This window comes from Colius striatus, chromosome 10 (assembly GCF_028858725.1).
Source record: "Colius striatus isolate bColStr4 chromosome 10, bColStr4.1.hap1, whole genome shotgun sequence".
Lineage (NCBI taxonomy): Eukaryota > Metazoa > Chordata > Aves > Coliiformes > Coliidae > Colius > Colius striatus.
Genome location: NC_084768.1, coordinates 16,881,920 through 16,899,623, shown reverse-complemented (window position 1 = coordinate 16,899,623; position 17,704 = coordinate 16,881,920). Strand labels below are relative to the sequence as shown.

General features: G+C 46.5%; 2 protein-coding genes across 2 annotated transcripts; both read left to right on the top strand.

Moving 5' to 3' along the window:
* The first annotated feature begins 507 nt into the window (after positions 1–507).
* Positions 508–5,051, top strand: LOC133626200 (flavin-containing monooxygenase 5-like). The gene is made up of 9 exons (XM_062003273.1): positions 508–528; positions 1,280–1,437; positions 1,622–1,810; positions 1,890–2,052; positions 2,228–2,370; positions 2,770–2,969; positions 3,277–3,626; positions 3,992–4,064; positions 4,287–5,051. Exons 2-9 carry the CDS (start codon positions 1,306–1,308, stop codon positions 4,633–4,635), a joined length of 1,599 nt encoding a protein of 532 aa, XP_061859257.1. The 5' UTR covers positions 508–528; positions 1,280–1,305; the 3' UTR covers positions 4,636–5,051.
* Positions 5,052–5,628: 577 nt separating this feature from the next.
* GCLM (glutamate-cysteine ligase modifier subunit) lies at positions 5,629–17,704 on the top strand. The gene is made up of 7 exons (XM_062004289.1): positions 5,629–5,881; positions 8,545–8,610; positions 10,367–10,451; positions 11,185–11,241; positions 12,398–12,600; positions 13,755–13,869; positions 15,551–17,704. Exons 1-7 carry the CDS (start codon positions 5,762–5,764, stop codon positions 15,718–15,720), a joined length of 816 nt encoding a protein of 271 aa, XP_061860273.1. The 5' UTR covers positions 5,629–5,761; the 3' UTR covers positions 15,721–17,704.

Below are 17,704 nucleotides of genomic sequence, written 5' to 3'. Positions count from 1 at the left end.
TGAAATGAAAGCACTTAACAAGGTTCCTTCAGAGCAGAGCCCTGACCCAGAGGCATGGTGACCTGGAGGAGCTTCCAGCTTTGGGTTTTCACTCTAAAGTGACCAAAGAAAGCAGACTTCCCTGGGTTGTTGCACTGTGTTCCTCAGGCTGATTTCAAAGGCCTCCAGGTGTCTGCACAACAGATAAGGGGGTACTGGCACTTTTCAACTCAAATCACACACTCAAATCACACTTGTATAAAATCGCAACTGAGGACAAAGACTTAGAGTTAAAAAAATGAGAAATCTCACAAGCCGAAACACAATGAGGGCAAAGTCCAGGGCCATGAAGCTTCTTGTAGCTGCCAAGTAAGAAGGGCAAATTCGAAGGCAGTCTGCACAGAGGTTTCATAACATGGCAGTGGGGTTGGGCAGTGGAAAATCTCCGTGCCTGTCCTTGGGCAGCCCCTGCAGAGCTTGCAAAAGAGCCAGAAGCCATCTGAAAGAGAAGCAGAGTGGGTAGCACTGCCTGTGACGATCCCCTGCCTGGTAAGAGACGCTTTCGGTGCTTTTTGACAAGCAGGCAGGGAGCGTGGGTTGGCAAGCTCGATGCCTCTGACCCGGGCAGAGATCGGCCCTTGCCAACAGTGAGGGACAGAGAGAGCTTGATGACACAGCAAACAAACTGTAAGTTTTAAAAGGTCAAAACAATTTGAACTGCAGAGCTTAGCCCCTCTGCAGCCCCGTGCGTTGCTCAGCCTGCTGTCGGGAATAGCCTTGCCCCAGGCGGTCGCACCACCTCGGGCAGTGCGGGGTCTTCTCTCACTGGGGTCCTGCCGGCCCCGGGACTGCGGTGGGTGGCCCAGGAGCGAGCCACAGCTATGGAGACGCTGTGTTGACGTGCCGAGCCCAGGGGCGCGGGCGGACATGGGCGATGCTGCCCAAAGCCGCGTCTGCCCTCCCGGGTACCGGCATAAACAGGGTTGGGCTGATCTTAATAACCCCCAAGATGAAAGTTAAGGGCGGCGTTTGTTTACCCGGTGTGAGTGCCACAGGGACCAGCCGCGCCTCTGCCCCTGCGCTGTCCCGTCCACACACGCGGGCTGCCAGCACGGCCCCCGGCACGGCTCCGCGCCCCCCAGCCGGAGAGAGCAGCAGGCGGCCGGCAGCCGGCCCAGTGGGGGGGGACGGACGGAGGGGCGGCCCTGCTCAGCACCGCCACGAGCCGGGGCAGCGCGGCTGAGACCCCCGAGGGGCTCCTCGGCCGGCGCTCAGCCGCGCTGGCCGTCACCGTGGGCAGGCAGAACCGCGCCGGCCGAGGGCAGCATGGCGAAGAAGGTGGCCATCATCGGAGGCGGCAGCAGCGGGCTCTGCGCCATCAAAGCCTGCCTGCAGGAGGGGCTGGAGCCCGTCTGCTTCGAGAGGACCGGGGACATCGGAGGGCTCTGGAGGTTTGAGGTAAACCCAGACGTCTCGGAGCGGGTCAGCACGGCAGCAGCCGCGCACCAGCGGTGCCGGGTGGGGTGGCACGGGGCTGGCCTCCGTACGGGCGAGGCTGAAGGCCTCCACGCCACGGGCACCGCCTCAGCCCGGGCCGGCGCCGTCACCCGTGTGCAGCGCCGAGCCGTGCCCCCTTCCGCAGGAGCACCCCGAGGAGGGCCGCGCCAGCATCTACCGCTCGGTCATCATCAACACCTCCAAGGAGATGATGTGCTTCAGCGACTTCCCCATCCCCGAGGACTTCCCCAACTACATGCACCACTCCAAGATCATGGAGTACTTCCGCCAGTACGCGCGGCACTTCGGGCTGCTGCCACACGTCCGCCTCAGGGTGAGCGGCGCGGGGGCGCGGCGGCGCGGCGGGGCCGGGGGGCGCGGGGGGCCTGACGCCCGCCCGCCCTCGTGCCCAGACCGGCGTGTGCCGCGTGGCCAAGCGCCCCGACTTCGGCGCCACGGGCCAGTGGGAGGTGGTGACGGAGAGCGAGGGGAAGCAGGAGGCGGCCGTGTTCGACGCCGTGCTGGTGTGCACCGGGCACCACAGCGAAGCGCATCTCCCGCTCAGCACCTTCCCAGGTACCCTCCCTGCTGCTCTTCCTCCTGGGCCCAGCGTCTCCCTGCCTTGCCTTGGCTCCCGGAGCACTCCCACACTCCCCAGAAGGGGTTTGACAGGGTCCCTGCTTCAGTTTTTGGGAAGGTGACCCTCCGTCCCGCTTCCAGAGAGTCGAGCACCCCCTCTCCCTGCCCACAGGAATCGAGAAGTTCAAGGGCCGCTACCTCCACAGCCGAGACTACAAGGATGCTCAGGCTTTCACAGACAAGAGGGTCGTGGTCATTGGGATTGGGAATTCAGGGTCAGACCTGGCCGTGGAGATCAGCCAAACGGCCAAGCAGGTGAGCAGTAGGAGTGGAGTGACGGTGGGCAGCCCAGCCCCTCAGGACACAGTGACCCGAGGACTGCCAGCACTACAAAGACACCAGGACCAAAGCTCCTGCACAGACGCTGCTGTGTCCTGGCACTTGCTGCACTGGGCAGTGCTGGCACTCACCAATCCCAGCTGCCAGGCAGTGGTGGCAAGTGAGATTGAATCCCATACTCCAACCTCCATCCCCAGGTCCCAGGCTGGGGCTGCCCTGTGGGCCCTACTAGGCAGGAATTGGCAGCTCCTTCTGGGGTTTCGCTCAGTTCTTGCGCAGCACAGAGGAGCAGTTGCAGGGCAAGGACATGTCTCTCCAGGGCAGCCCCCAGCACTGTCGCAGCCTTCAGGAGGCTGTGCTTACTTCCTTGCCCAGGTCTTCCTCAGCACCCGCCGAGGCGCATGGATCTTCAACCGCGTGGGAGATCAGGGCTACCCCCTTGACATCGTCTTCACCACCCGTGTGAAGACGTTCCTGAAGAGCCTGCTGAGCCCTTCCACAGTGAACAACTTTGTGGAGAAGCAGCTGAATGCGAGGTTTGACCACTCGCACTACGGCCTGAAGCCAAAGCACAGGTGCCAGCACCGCTGCCCCTGCTCAGGATGGGCCCCCCAGCTCTCCCCATCCAGCCCCGTTCACCCATTTCCATACTGCCCGTGTCCCAAGCTGGGGATGAGGCACCAGCCCCAGAAACATGGTTAATAGCTGTGTTGTGCCCAGGCAAGGCTCGAGGGAGCCACTCTGGGTGGTACCAGTGCAGTGAGACCAGCACCACTGGCAATGAGCATCTCTGGGATGAGTGTCCCCAGAGCAGGGGCTGGAGCAGGACACAGAGCAGAAACACCTGGATGCAGCACCCTGATGGCTCCTTCTGCCTTTCAGGGTCTTTGACCAACACCCAACCGTCAACGACGACCTTCCCAACCGCATCATTTCGGGCAGGGTGCAGGTGAAGCCCAATGTGCAGCAGTTCACAGAGACAGCTGCCATCTTTGAGGATGGCACCCGGGAAGACATCGACGCCGTGGTCTTTGCCACGGGATACAGCTTCTCCTTCCCCTTCCTCGAGGGCTGCGTGGAGGTGGTGGAGAACCAGCTCCCCCTCTACAAATTCGTGTTCCCCCCCGAGCTGGAGAAGCCCACGCTGGCTTTCATCGGGCTCGTGCAGCCTCTGGGTGCCATCATGCCCATCTCCGAGCTCCAGTGTCGCTGGGCCACCCGTGTTTTCAAGGGTAAGCAAGGGAAACCTCCCCTGGGTCTGCAGCCCAAGTCTGCAGCCCTGGAGTCAGGGCAAGTGGTGCCCAGCCGTGTTTGGCAGGCAGCCCTCAGCTGTGCCACCCTGGCTGCAGGTGGTGGCACAGCCACCTCCAGCCATTGTGGTGAGATGGGCTTTTGCCTGAGCAACACAGGGACATCCACACCCTGAGCCCCACGGACTGATCCTGCCTGTCCTGTGGAACTTGGACATGTCTTGGGTGCCAGAGCACCCACCACAACAATACCAGCCGTGGGCACAGCCCCCAGGCCAGGCCAGTACCACAGTGGCCACTGTTGGCAGTGGGGTACAGCTCTCCAGGCTGTGTCTCATCCTCTGTAGGGCTGAACAAGCTGCCCCCACGGCAAGACATGGAGGCTGACATCAAGCAGAAGAGAGAAGCCATGGCAAAGCGGTAAGACCCTCCACAGGAACAGGCCAGGGGCCAGTTTGGGCACCGCAGCTCTTGGACACTCATGGGCTGCATCCTGGCACGTTTGGCCATGCCAACAGATACCCTCAGCCGCACTACCCCAACCCCACTGATCCCACAGCAGTTTGTTGCATACTGCCTTGTCAGCTCTTGGGGCATCTGCCAGCTCTCTGGCTAGCACCCACCTGCCCTCCCTGCCCACAGGTACGTGAAGAGCCAGCGGCACACCATCCAGGTGGATTACATCCCCTACATGGACGAGCTCGCCTGCCAGCTGGGGGTGAAGCCCAGCCTGCTCACCCTCTTCCTCAGCGACCCCAAGCTGGGGCTGGAGGTGGCCTTCGGGCCCTGCACACCATACCAGTACCGGCTGCAGGGCCCGGGTGCGTGGGCAGGTGCCAGGGAAGCCATCCTCACACAACGGCAGCGCATCATCAAGCCTCTGCAGACACGGCACGTGGAGGAGGAAGCAGCAGCCCCTGCCATGCCACTCATCTTCAAGTTGGTCGGGGCCATTGCTCTCCTCGCCATCATTTTTGGTTACTTGTTGTAGGTGCCCTGTGAGTGTGGGGAGGGAGGCTCTGTGATATGCAGGAGGGAGCTGGTCAGACACCCACTGCCCTGCTGCAGCTTTGTGCAGCCCAGCACTGGCAGGAGCCCTCCTTCTGTCTGGCACAGCTCCACAGCAGCCACCCCACAAAATCAGAGTGCACAGAGCCTGCTGGCTACCAGAATAATGCCTCAACACCCACTCTGCACCTCCCAGGGAGCCACTACTAGGCACAGCCAAGGAAACTGCTCACATGCAGGATAAAATTCAGTCCTCTCCCCGGGCAACACTTGGACTCGGGGGGATGTACCAGTTTTCCCATCACCTGTAACCCATCCAAGCCACCCACTGGCATGCTCACATGCCAAGTAGCAAAGGTGCAGCAGGCTTCGTAACTGCATAAAGGTGTGTTAAAGCGAGACAGGCGTTGGTCTCATCACTGACAGCACCTCATCTCCCTGTGTGTCACCAACACACACAAGTTTGTGGGCGGCCTTGTGCCCATGGTGCAGCTCCAGCTCCGCAGCAGCACAGGCTACATGCAGACACGCCTGCACGCACACGCCTGCACGTGTGCACAGCCACAGCAGCACAGCCTTACGCAGGGGCTGTGCCACCGGCGTGGCTCACAGTGCTCACAGCAGCACGACTCTGGCAGTGCCACCTTTGTCACCTGCAGAGGATGGCTGGGGAGGCTGGGGACCCAGAGCAGTGACCTGGCCACAACACATCTGCTGCGAGGGCGAGGGAGCCCTGGCACAGGCTGCCCGGAGAAGGTGTGGAGGCTCCTTCTCTGGAGGTTTTAAAAATCTGCCTGGACGCGTTCCTGCGTGACCCGGCCGAGATGAAGCAACTTTAGCAGGGAGTTGGACTGTCCGCTCTGCAGAGGCCACGTCCCAGCGCTCCGATGCCGGGACTCGCGAGGCGGCGCTGTCGAGGCCGCTGCGCTCGGCCGCCGCGCTCCTCCCCGCGCCGGACCCGCCCCGCCGCCCATGGTCCCCGTGCCATGTGACCGGGGACGGGTGCAAAGCACACCCACCGGGGGCCAGGGCTCTCGCTGAGTCAGCGGGCGCTGCCCGGTGCCGCAGGGAGCCCGGCGGCCAGGGCCGCAGCGGTGTCAGGCTTCTCCATGGGGACGGACGGCGCCCGCGCCCTGCTGCAGCAGGCGGCCGCCCTCACCCTGCAAACCGGCAACCTCCTCAACTGGGGCTGCCTGCGCAAGAAGTGCCCGGCCACCCCCGGCGAAGAGGTGAGCGGGACGGGCATCGCGGCGGGAGCTCGTCCCGGAGCTTAGGGGCGGGCTGCGGCGGACGCCTGCGCGGCGGGGTCCGGGGCGGCAGCGGCCGGGCCGGGGGAAAGGAGCCGCGTGGCCCGGGTAGCGTCCGAACCGTAAGGCGTTATCCGGGAGGCGCTTCATTTACCGGCAGCACGGACTCGTGCCTGTCGACGAGGGGAAAAGGGTTTGATTGCACTAACGACCGCCTCGGCGGTGCCCGCCGTCCGCGCCTGCCGCGTGTGCCCGTGGCTAAACGGGCTTTGTTTTCTTCTGCTTTTTCTACATCTCCGTTTAGTGTTCAGCCCTGTTAGGAAGTCCGTCGGGCCTGGGTTCGGTGGGGACGGCCCCGGCTGAGGCGGCCCCGCGCCACTGGCTTGGCTGCGGTGGGCAGCGGCCCAGGGCAGGCGGGGCGGCCCGGGCAAGCCGGGCCTGCTTTGCCGTGAGCCCAGGGACGGCCAGGACGAGCACGCTTTGCCGTGCTTGAGCCTTTTTCTGAAGTAGCTAAACCGTGTTCCTGCCCTCAGAGAATGAAGGCAGAATGATGAACAGAAATTTAAGTAGTGTCTGTAATGGCAAAGGAGACGCCTGGTACTTCTTTAACAGGGAAGATACGACTTTTTAGTCGCTGCTCTAAAACTATTGCCTCTAGCAGTGTGTGTCAATACTTAAAGAGAGCCTGAGAAAATGTTTGGGGATCCTGTGGCCATGAACTTCAGAACTGCCGGTACTTGCTGTCTAATCATGATACAGTAGTCTGAAAATGGTAATTTAATCATCAGTTTTCCGTGGTTATGGCTATGTAGTGGCATTGGTGATAGTCTGGAAGTTGGTTGATTGCATGATAATCACGCACAAATGGTGAGAAAGGTGACCGGGAGGATGATGTAATGAGAAGGAAGAATTCATCATACTTTAGTTGCCCTGTGGTAATAACTCTTTTATTTGGTATAGCTATTCATCACAACATACTGTGACCTGTGTAAATAGGACTAGATAGATGCTCTAGCAAAGAGATAGCTATGTTGTAATGGACAATCTTGTGTATGTAGTTTCTGAGGAGTCCTTAAAACAATGGGTGGCCAGTTTGCATACCTAATCAGTTAAGGTATTTAACTTGTTTACAGGGAAATCTGCAGTTAAACACTAGGCTACCTGCTTACTAGAGTTGCTGGAATTCCAGAGGCAAGTAGTTGGCATTAATTATCACATATAAATTGGCTTCTAACTCTTCCATTTGATGTGTACAGTTATCAGAGGCATAAGAAGCTACTATCTTGCAAACTATGAACCCTAGTGTTTGGAGTTTGAGGGTGTAACCTTGGGAAAAACTGGTCAAAGCAAATACACAGCTTTTCACCTGTGATGAGGACAGAGGAAAGGTGTGCTTTGGAGAGAGAGGCTTGTGTATGCTAATCACAGTAAAAATAGAAAGTGTGTCAGTTGCAAAGTAGCAATGTGCAGACTATACCTATTTAGTGCTGTCTCACTTTCCCTCAGAAAGAAAAAGATAGCCAATTGCATCGCTTTGTGAGTTCCAGCATTGTTACTATCTTTTTAGTGAGGAGGAGTCAATTCTTACCTTTTGGTTCAGGGTTTTTTTTTTCCTGCCATTTTAAATGACCATGACAGAACGTATAGAATTAGTGCTCTCAAAGTATTATTACCATATCATGTCTTAAACTGTGTGATATCCAGTTTAGGATGGAGGAGGGTAGTGGTTTCTAGTTTGTGCAAAGTATTATGAGCTCTCTGAAGTAACATTAGGTGTCACAGGATGTTGCTGTTCAATGGTACAAAAAGTAAGTATCCACATAGTTCTAAAACACATGTCTGAAAGTGAAGTAAAGCAGCAGCTCCTGAAAGTGCTTCTGCCCGTAGCAGCCTTGTCGGTATGTTTGCTTAGCCTGCAGGGTAACAATTCCTGAGATGTATCAAAGGGAAGCTGGAGCATTGGTACAGCTGAAGCACAGGTATAATATGCAGTTAATTATCTGGTTTACACTTAATAGTTATGGCTTACTATGCTCAAGAAAGTCCATGGTCATAACCCTAGTCAAACTTATTTTGCATCTGTGGATGCAGGAAAAATGCAAGAGTGGGGTAGGATCTGAAAGTGCTCCCTTCAGTAGTGGAGGGCTTAAAAGCATTAGTCGTTTGTCACAGCGGAATAGGTCGGCAGTAGATGGGAAGGGTTGGATGCATCTTGGAAAGAGAAAAAAAATAAGGAGTATTTAGTGCATGACTGTGAAGTCTCATTTGGAACTCGCAGCACGTAGACTATTTCTGACTACGGTGTAACTTAAGAATCTCTACGTAAAACAAACCTATGCCCCACACCTTTGTTCTTGCTGGCTTAGTATTGTTTTTTCCTTAAAGATGACATTGGTCTGAGAAGTAAATGAAGTGCAGTACTTGTACTACTGCTAACTAAAAGTCTGTGAAAGAGAGAGGAAAATATGTAAGTAAACACGTTTAAACAAGTTTCAGATGGAAGCTATGAAGGAAGCATCTTCTGTGGTTGCAGGAATGGTGTCAGTAGTTGACCTGCTCAGTCTGTTATACAAGCCTATGAATCATTGCACTTCTGTGCAGCTGAGAGATACCTATACTTTAATATGAAAAAAAATATTTTGTAGGTGCGAGACTGCGTTCAGAAAACACTGACTGAGTGGAGCTCCAAGATTGGACAAGACCTACATCGGGTAGGACACGTGTTGTGCATGTTATCCATGTTACGCAAGAAAACGGGAAAATAGGTAGTTGGTTACGCCTTGTAAAATATAAATGAGTCAAACTCCCGTAGAAGTATCTGTGGCTCCAGGTATCATAAAATGTATCCTTGAGCCTTTTTTTTTTTTTTTACTTTTTTTCTTTTACACACTTGGTAAACTTGGAGAGGTTAAGGAGCAGAAAAGTAAAGAATCTTATTGATGGTTAATAAGACAATTCCTAGTTAAATAGAAGTCATGACATGTAAGATTTCAAACTAATTGTTGGGGCAATCACAAAAGAAAAAAAAAGTGCGTACCTTAGGAGTTCACTGGTTTTGTGCTTGTAAAAACGTGATGGAGAATTATCTCAACTGTGGAGAAGATAAACTAGATAGCTAAAGATCATCCTGTTTGGAAGGGAGCTCAAAAGTTTAGCCTTGGTTATTTTATAAATACTTATGAAAATTCCAAGTGGCAACCTTTCCTTTAAGAACTAAAGACTTGCACATAATTCTTAAAGTCACTGTCATATCCATCTGACATGAAGATGTTGGTGTATTGAACCTGCTCTTCTTTCACTTGCTTCTGAAATTCAGCAAAGCAATAACAGGTTCCCACTAAATAAATTACTTGCTCTGTGAAATATTAGCAGTTAAATTAAAAAAAAAACAAACAAACCTCAAACCAAACAAACCCCTAAAAAAACCTTTCCTTGGCATTTCTTTAGGTGTTGTCACCAGTTCTTTTTCAGCGGTGGCATCAACTGCATGTTGCTGCATTCCATGTTGGACTGTGGCGAGGCAGTCAGTGTTGTGGAAGATCTGATGGTTGCTCCAGAAGAGAGCAAAAATGAAAATTTAGTTATGTAAGATGTAGTGATCCATTTAAAGTTAATTATTTAGTGTAAGTTATCTTTTAGAGTCAAAACATGTTAATTGCATAATTCCAAATTGTGGTAATAATGATACTGGTTTCCAGTAATTAATAAAAGAAGTAAACTTTTGTTTAAAATTCTGACTGTGTGGAATAACTCAGAGACTCACTTGAGTTTTTTTTTGGTAGGGCAGCAAAAATTACCAAAGAGTTGTTGGTTTGGGGTGGGGTGGTGTGTCTGTGTATAATGCAAAATCTCATGGTGGTAAAGACTTCAAAAAGTCACATTGGGCCAGTTGATCTGAGATGTCAGCCTGGTCTTAAATGAGATCAGAGGGCAAAATGTCTGCAAGTTTCATGATTTTTAACTTCAAAACTATTGTTTTAAACCTGCATTTTACAGCATTTTCACTGTAGCCTTTTCATAGACTTCACTGAAATTACAAAATACTGTTATGCTAAAATGTTCCCACCTAACACCCAAACTGCATAATCCTGATGGGTTTGTGGGCTTTGGTTTTATTTTTTTTTAATCATCTGGTCAGGAAGCTTTTTTAAAAGCAAGGCAGTTTGAATTGGCAAAGTGATCTGTTCACATCAGAAAATCAGAGCACTATTAAATCTTACTTGAGTAATTTGTATTTTTTATATTGGAGGCATATAGAGCCTGTCACATAGCTTCGTTTTCCTGAGCTCCCCTCAGAGATTAGGAAGCATTGGATTACTTTCTTTATGCCGTTGTGGTTTTGTACTATTTTTATTCCTAACTGCTGTAAGGCTTGCTTGTTTGTGTATAATACTTAAAAACATAATACTTAAGAACTTAAGGTCTCCTCTTGACAAGTTGTTCCTAAGTCTTGTGTACTTACTACAGGAAACACCAGAAGTTCTGGAATGCACTGTAGCTGAAGCTATAGAAAAAATAAATCCCGAAGAAAGAGAAGAGTTAAAAGTATCAGGTAAGAATGTAATAAATGCAGTGGCATAAAAAAGCTTCATATGCAGTCATTAATAAATGTTCATAAATATACATGTTATCCACCGTGTTTTGTGATTACAAAGTCAAACGATATCAGTGTACACTGTTGTACTTTGGATAATCTAAAAGTTGACTAAGCAAGAAGAGAGGTCATATTTCAGGTTTTAAAGCAGCTTAGCATTTCTCTAGGGTAACTTGCATCCTCTTGAGTCATTTTAAATGTATTTAGTGAATCTGTGACTTTTCCGAAGCGCAGAATTACAGATAATACTGCAATTAAGAAATAGCATTGGAAGCACATTTATTTGCGTAATTGAATGTGAGGTTGAATACGATGAAATTGAAGGAGGCAGTCCAAACTAAGACTAGTCTGTACTATTAAGTTTGAGGTTTTATACAGGTTGTTAGGTTTATTGCTCTTAGAGTCTTAATGCCTAAGTCCTATCTTTACAAGTCGCTAGATCATCTGACTGGATGATTTCTTGTTCTGAGACTGCACAACAACTTCAACATTTGAAAAAACGGTGTCTTTATTGAGCAGTCACGTTTCAAGAGGTTGGGGCTTTTTTCCCCAATTTTTGGAGTAATTGGTGTATATTGTAAGAACCTTTTACCAAAGAATTCATAAGTAGTGTATATAGCAAAAGTAAATATCTGTATGTTGAATAATAGCTGGCTTGTTTAGTTACTGACTCCAGTTTCTTTGAAAATAGCAAAACTTTTCATTGTTGGATCAAACTCTTCATCGATCAGGGATGCAGTTGACCTGGGTAAGTGTGAAAATCAAACTTCTGGTAGGCTTCCTTTTTTACTTTGTTATTTAGATGGAAAAGGTTCTAATCTTATTTCTAAGATGTGTATTTAGTGCCTGTCACGAGGATATGTTGTTTTCCTGTTGAGAGACTTAGATGATCAAGACTATTTCGATGTTAGTCGAGCCAGTAAAGTTATCCAACGTGCATCACTGTAACCTTGGGCCCATAAACTCAAATTTTATTCCTTGCTCCAAGCAGTGCAAGTTTTTCATACAAACCTTGTTAAAAAGTTGAATAACGTGATGTTTTGGTAACAGTGGTACAATAGTTTGTACATGGTTTTAGTTGCTAGTAGGTTTTAACATGATGAACTAGACTACTAACTGTGCAGCATTTCTGAGATGATTTATTTGTATTTTCAGTAAAATGTAGCTGTGCTGATACATACAGTCTTGTTAACCTAACAGTAATTGCAAGCAGAACTGAACTTTACCAATTTGGAAGCTTGTTGGGCATAAGGGGTTACCAAAGAACGAAGGGGTCAGATACCATTCTTTTCTATTCATGCCCTAGTTAATAGTATTTTTGTTGTAAGTTGTAGTACTATTTGTGAGAAGTAAATTGATATTTTCCTCTGGAGGCAAGTTCCATATTTAGCTACTTAGTGTTATTCTTTATGCTGTCCAGAAGAGGCTTCATGACTTGCAGCTTTCCTAAAGCTCGGTAATAATGGTTCCTCACGTATATCAAATAGTTCTCCCAGTCCATGCCCTGTAACCAAGTTAGAGTGCAGAGTGAAAGTTACCAAATTTTGGAAGAAATTGAGAGTGAAAGAATCCAGAATTGTATGTCATCACTGTCTTCAGAGAAAAGTACAGTTTTCACATTGAAAAGGAGAAACAACCTTACACTTTGTTTGGTGGTGGGGTTTTGTTGGTGTTTTTTTCCAGCAAGATTTACAGTTGAAACTTGGCCTTCAATTGTGTGTTTGATTCTTTGCTAAAAGCATTGTGTCCCTCTCCTTGACAGCTGATACACTCAGTTTCAAATGGTGAATGGGAAACTAGTAGGGTGAAGCAGGAGGTGTGTTTTTCACTGAATTTGAAGAGTCATACTGCTTACGTTTGTACCTCGCAAAAGATTTTGCAGTGTCTCTGTTCTTTTTCCTCAGCATGTTCTGCCCTCGGAGTTGCTCAGTTAGACTCGGTCATTATTGCCCCACCTCCTGCTGAAGATGGGACTAACCTCTCCTTGGAATATTTGCAACCTTATTGGCAAGAACTTGAAAATCTAGTTCAAAACAAAAAAATTGTTGCCATAGGTACCTCTGACCTAGATAAAACACTGTTAGAGCAGCTGTATCTGTGGGCACAGGTGAGAACAAACTTACAACTTGTAGCACTTCTAGGACAGAGTAACTTGTTTTGTTGGCTGTCACCCTGTCATAAACTTCTCTTATAAATGGGGTTATATGAGTAATATTCATTAGCCCTGGTATATTTCAGCATTTTATGGATGGTCACAATGTTGCTCGAGGTGAGAGAGTCTATGAGCGTGGCTGTCACTTGTTCAATGATGTTCCATACAGACCAGCAAAGGCAGGAAACCACAGGTCTGTTCAGTAGCAGGTTCTTTGAGGTACTGAAGGTTTGAGTTTTGAATATATTTGTGTTTAGGAAAGGGTATAAACAGTACTCTTAAACCCTCAGATTTATTCCAGTGACTGAGAAGACAGCTGTTTTCACTTTAAGCTGTGAGTGGAGGGATCTCCCTTTGGAAAAATGCTGCATGAATGCTAAGCTTAAATGTGGCACGACATGTATATGACTAATTGCCTCTTAACGTTTGAGTCATGAAGGTCTGTACAAATATGTGTTCATGCCTATGGAAGACTGTGGATTTACTGTTTCCTTATTAGTTCTTGTGACATTTCTTTTGGGGCATGCCAACATACTGTACATGTGTAAGAGGTCCTACTGAGTGGAGGAAGATAATTGAGATTAATGACCCTCTGCATGGTAATCGTGAATGCACTTTGTGATGAGCAGAGAAAGTCACTGGAAGAATGTCCCTTTTTAACTTAATTTAATCTAGGCACTTACCTGAGGCATGAGAGACTGTAAATTATATCCTTAACAAAAATGTATTTTTTATTTTTTGGTTGAAGTATTTTTCAAACTAACATCCCTGTAATGTTTTCACTAGAGAGAAGGGAAAAAAAACCCAATCCTGCTGCTGTTTAGGGAGCAGAGCAGCCAGGAAGCCAGAATGGGCTAGTACTCATCTTGCTGTGGCAGCACCTCAAGTTAGATCCTATTCTTCTTTTGGGCTCAATTGTTCAGGAAATTGCACAAGTAAGAGTCCTCTGTTTAGCATCATGTAGAAGTAATTTGCCCCATCCAGACCTCAAAACAATGGTCAAAGGCAAATTGTTCAAAGCAAAATTTCTGTTGTAGTATAGGGAATGGGGGGGAAAAACTAAAAATAAGTACATTATTTTCTTTATAGAAGTATTCTGTTACTTTCAGGTGAAACCAAGTAGTAATCAGGTGAACCTGGCTTCCTGTTGTGTGATGCCACCTGATCTCACAGCATTTGCAAAACAGTTTGACATACAGCTGTTAACTCACAATGACCCAAAAGGTAAGGCTTTGTGAGATAAGTTAGCAAATGACTTCTAAATGCATTTATTCAGTACAAAATCAGGAATAATCTTCTCTGAACTTCTGAGTATGTTACGTTTGAATCATGAATATGGAATCAAAGTTCCTCCTGTACGAGAAATTTCTGTTAAGTTACTGCTTTACCTTTAAGAATGAGGGAAAAGTCAACACTCTAGACTTGGATAGTTTTTAAAAATCATTTTAATTGGAGAAAGTAAATAGAACAAACTGATAAATCTATATTACATGTGTTCAAAACTAGCTTATTTCCACAAAACATAAAATGAAATGATAGATGGCTGAAGGCCACTAAATGTCGAATTGAAGTCCACTTGCCAAGAGCTTGTCTGTGAAATACCTGGCATAGAAATGTTCAGAGTCAGGAGCTTTTTGAGCAATTTGATAATGTTAGACATGTAAAATTACCATGCTTTAATTAGAGTTCTTTATTAGTAGTGACTTCTAAAAATAACCTTCTTACAAAAAGAGTTGGTATAAATTTTTTACTTTTGTGCAGTGTTTCTTTTACTAAATGGTTGAAGGACTTTGGAGGCTTCCTTTAGAACTCCAAGTTACCAGCTCCCTTGATTATACTGGGGTGTTTTATTAATTTCTCTCAAACATCATCTGTTGTTCTTCACTACAATAACACCTTAGCTGTCTTGCTGGAGGTGTAAGCGAGAAGTCTTAAACACAAAATATTTAGTTTATTCCTTCCCTGTATTCTTTCTTAAGACTGTTTGTGATGATCATATTTTTTCCATCCTTCTCCTTTCTTCCCATTCCACTCCCAAAGGAAAAGAAATAACATTTATGAAGGACATGTTTTATAGTAGCACTGTTACAAGTAATTAATTTCATCTGTGTTTGAGCATGTATCAGCACTGCTCTGGCAGCATACGAGATGAATTGCTATTTAATCTGACAATTTCCATGTGGGAAATTTCCATGTGGGAAGTGCAACTTACAATTTAATAAATACTCTCCAACAAGAGTAATGAAATGAAGATGGTTTGGATAGAAAACAATGCAAGCAGTGATTCCCTTATGCATTGTTTGCTAAGCTGAAGTTTTCTGTAATGGTCAGCTGAAAAGTATTGAACACATTTGGGAGCACACTTCACGTTCCCTTGACTGACTCCAGAGGAAACCGGGAGGATTTGTATTTGCCTTCCTTTTCTGGTTTGTGCTATTTAAGCCAGTTTTTCTTAAAGCTTTCGGGGCTTGTGGCTATTATGAGCCCAGTTATGGGAGATGCTATCAATGCTGAGCTTCCAGTAACTGCAGAGGATGCTCAGTACTTTGCTGACTTCAGCCCTATGCTTTACTTGCCTCTGCTCTGTCTTATTAGCTTCTCAAATTTAATTTTCTTCTTTTCCTGCTAATGGCTCTGCTGATCAAATCTATTGGATACCATAGAAATCTGGTAATTAGTTTTGTGAGAAATACACAATGTTGCAAAAAAAGTGTCCTGAAGTCAGATTTCTCTGTAATATTCATCTGCTTTTACCCTACATGCATTCCCAAAGAATGGATCTTTGGGGTATCTGGCACTGCTTAAGGTTTTTTGACTGTAGGAAAAGGCTCTCTTACTAAGTGTTGCTTTCTGTGGCTGTTTACATGACATTATTTAAAGTATGAATATCCCTTTTCAACTTCAGAATTACTTTGTGAAGCAAGTTTCCAAGAAGTTCTTCAGGAAAGCATCCCGAACGCCAAAGCAGAGGAGTGGATTCCTTTATGGCTTCTCCGGTATTCAGTCATTGTTAAAAGCAGAGGAATTATCAAGTCCAAAGGCTATATCATGCAAGCTAAAAGAAATGCCTCTTAAAACACCTTTTTGTTTTAGTTTAAATGGCTTACTGTTTAATTTCTTGGGGATGGGGGGAGCGCTACTTTTTTCATAGAAACTCTTTTACAGCATTTGTAAGAAAGACCAAAAGTTGTAATTATTCAGTGTGATGTCAGCAGGAGTGTCTGCAGTGGTCTAATACACTTTTTCTTTCTTAAACTATTGACCAGTTCATATAAAATATGAAATATTTTGGATTTGTTGTTGTTAATTGAAATTATCTGTAGAGAAACAACTTAAAATATTTTTCTTTGTATGACCAGTTCACTGTAAAATTATCATTGTGTTTTATCTGCCATTAGGTAAAATAGAGAAAGATATTTTTATTTTTTGAAAGAATGAATTGCTTGTAAATAGTAGTTACTTATCTGGTAGGTACATAGATTTAAAGCATTCAAGGACTAGTTTTTATAGAAAATGGTCATCTTCTGTGGAAAATTACCCCAAAAATATTAATCTGGTACTCAGTCTGTATATAGGCGAATCAGCTGTTTCATTTGCGTGGATGGGAAAACTGGTTTATTTTTAGTACCGTGTAGAAGACTTCTATGACTCAGAAAAAACACATCTTCCAGAGTACTTTCTGACAGCTATTTGAATTCTTTCTGTCTTCGTTGTGCCTCAGTGTGCAATGTTTAGTGTTTGCACAAGTGGGATGGCATCTTTACCGTTTGAAATAGAAAATGTATTATCGTGTCTTATCGTATTCTTATCTTTAAAATAAGAATTGAAAACAGTTGATGAAAAAATCTGTTAAAAACTGAATTGTGCCTGTCATCTTCTCAATTGTGGCTTTTTTTTTTCTTTGATATGGTGAGCTACAGAATCAGACAAGTAAGAACAGATAGTGAATGTTGAACCTGTTCACTTAAAGCATTTTGTAAAATGGGCAATTTCTTCTGGAGTTGCCTAGGAAACTTTGCTGCTTGAGTGCCATTCAGAAATGGTGCAAGGGTTAGCTTGAGCTTAGGTATCCTTCTGTTTGGCAGCAGGTTAGTACACTGGCTTTTTAATCCCAGAGACATTGCTGTAGCTAAGGCAAGGCTTCCAGTTTAATGTAGGCTTTCTTTCAAAAATGCATTTTAATTTCCTTGGCCTTTTAAATCAGAATAGATGGCAAAAGCTCAAGTTGTGGTTCAGCATGAGCTTGATACTGAGCGTCTACTCATTTTTGCTTTTTGTTTCAGTCAGGAGCAGGTTTTCATGCTGGTAGTACTCATCAGGTAGTTGTACGTATTTTGAGATTTGGGCTGTAAGCGAATGAATTTTCATCCGTACCTTTCCAAATCTGTCGCTTAGGCAGCTAGTGGAATTTCAGTTGCCTGTAGTTAGTGTCTAGTGTCAGTTTTCTACAATCCATTCCACTAAGTGAAAAGATTAATATTTCTCAAGATACCTTTTGAGCCCTCAAATATCACACGTAGGTGGCAAATACTGGGAAATTCTCCTGAACTACTTGTTTTCTTTTGATAAAGGAGATGAGGAACTGGAACTAATACATCAATAAAAGTTGGAATTTTTTGTCTCCTAATTAAAATGTAGTAATTTTAAAAAATCTTGGGTCGGTGTTTAGCAAGGTTTCAAAATTACATGAGTTTGACTTTAACTTCCCTAACAGCTTCGACTTTTGTGCTGCTGCTGATTAACCACAATTTGTAAGTTGCTCTCTGGCTGTTGACAATTCTGTATTGTTTCAGACTCCCATCTGTGCTCAGTTTTATAAATCAAAATGCTACAAAACATGAATTGTGCAAAAACAATGTATAGGCTTCTCTAATGGGCTGGTTAAAGTTTGCTTGCTGGAGAAAAATACTCTTTAAGACACTAGAATAATATTTTTCTAGAATCACGGATAATGTAACGTTATCAGGTTCTCTCATTGATTAGTTTTGCCTCAGCGTGGGAGAGGTGCGGTGTCTTGCAACTTTGAATAAAAACGTTAATTTCTTTGTAGGCTTTTTAA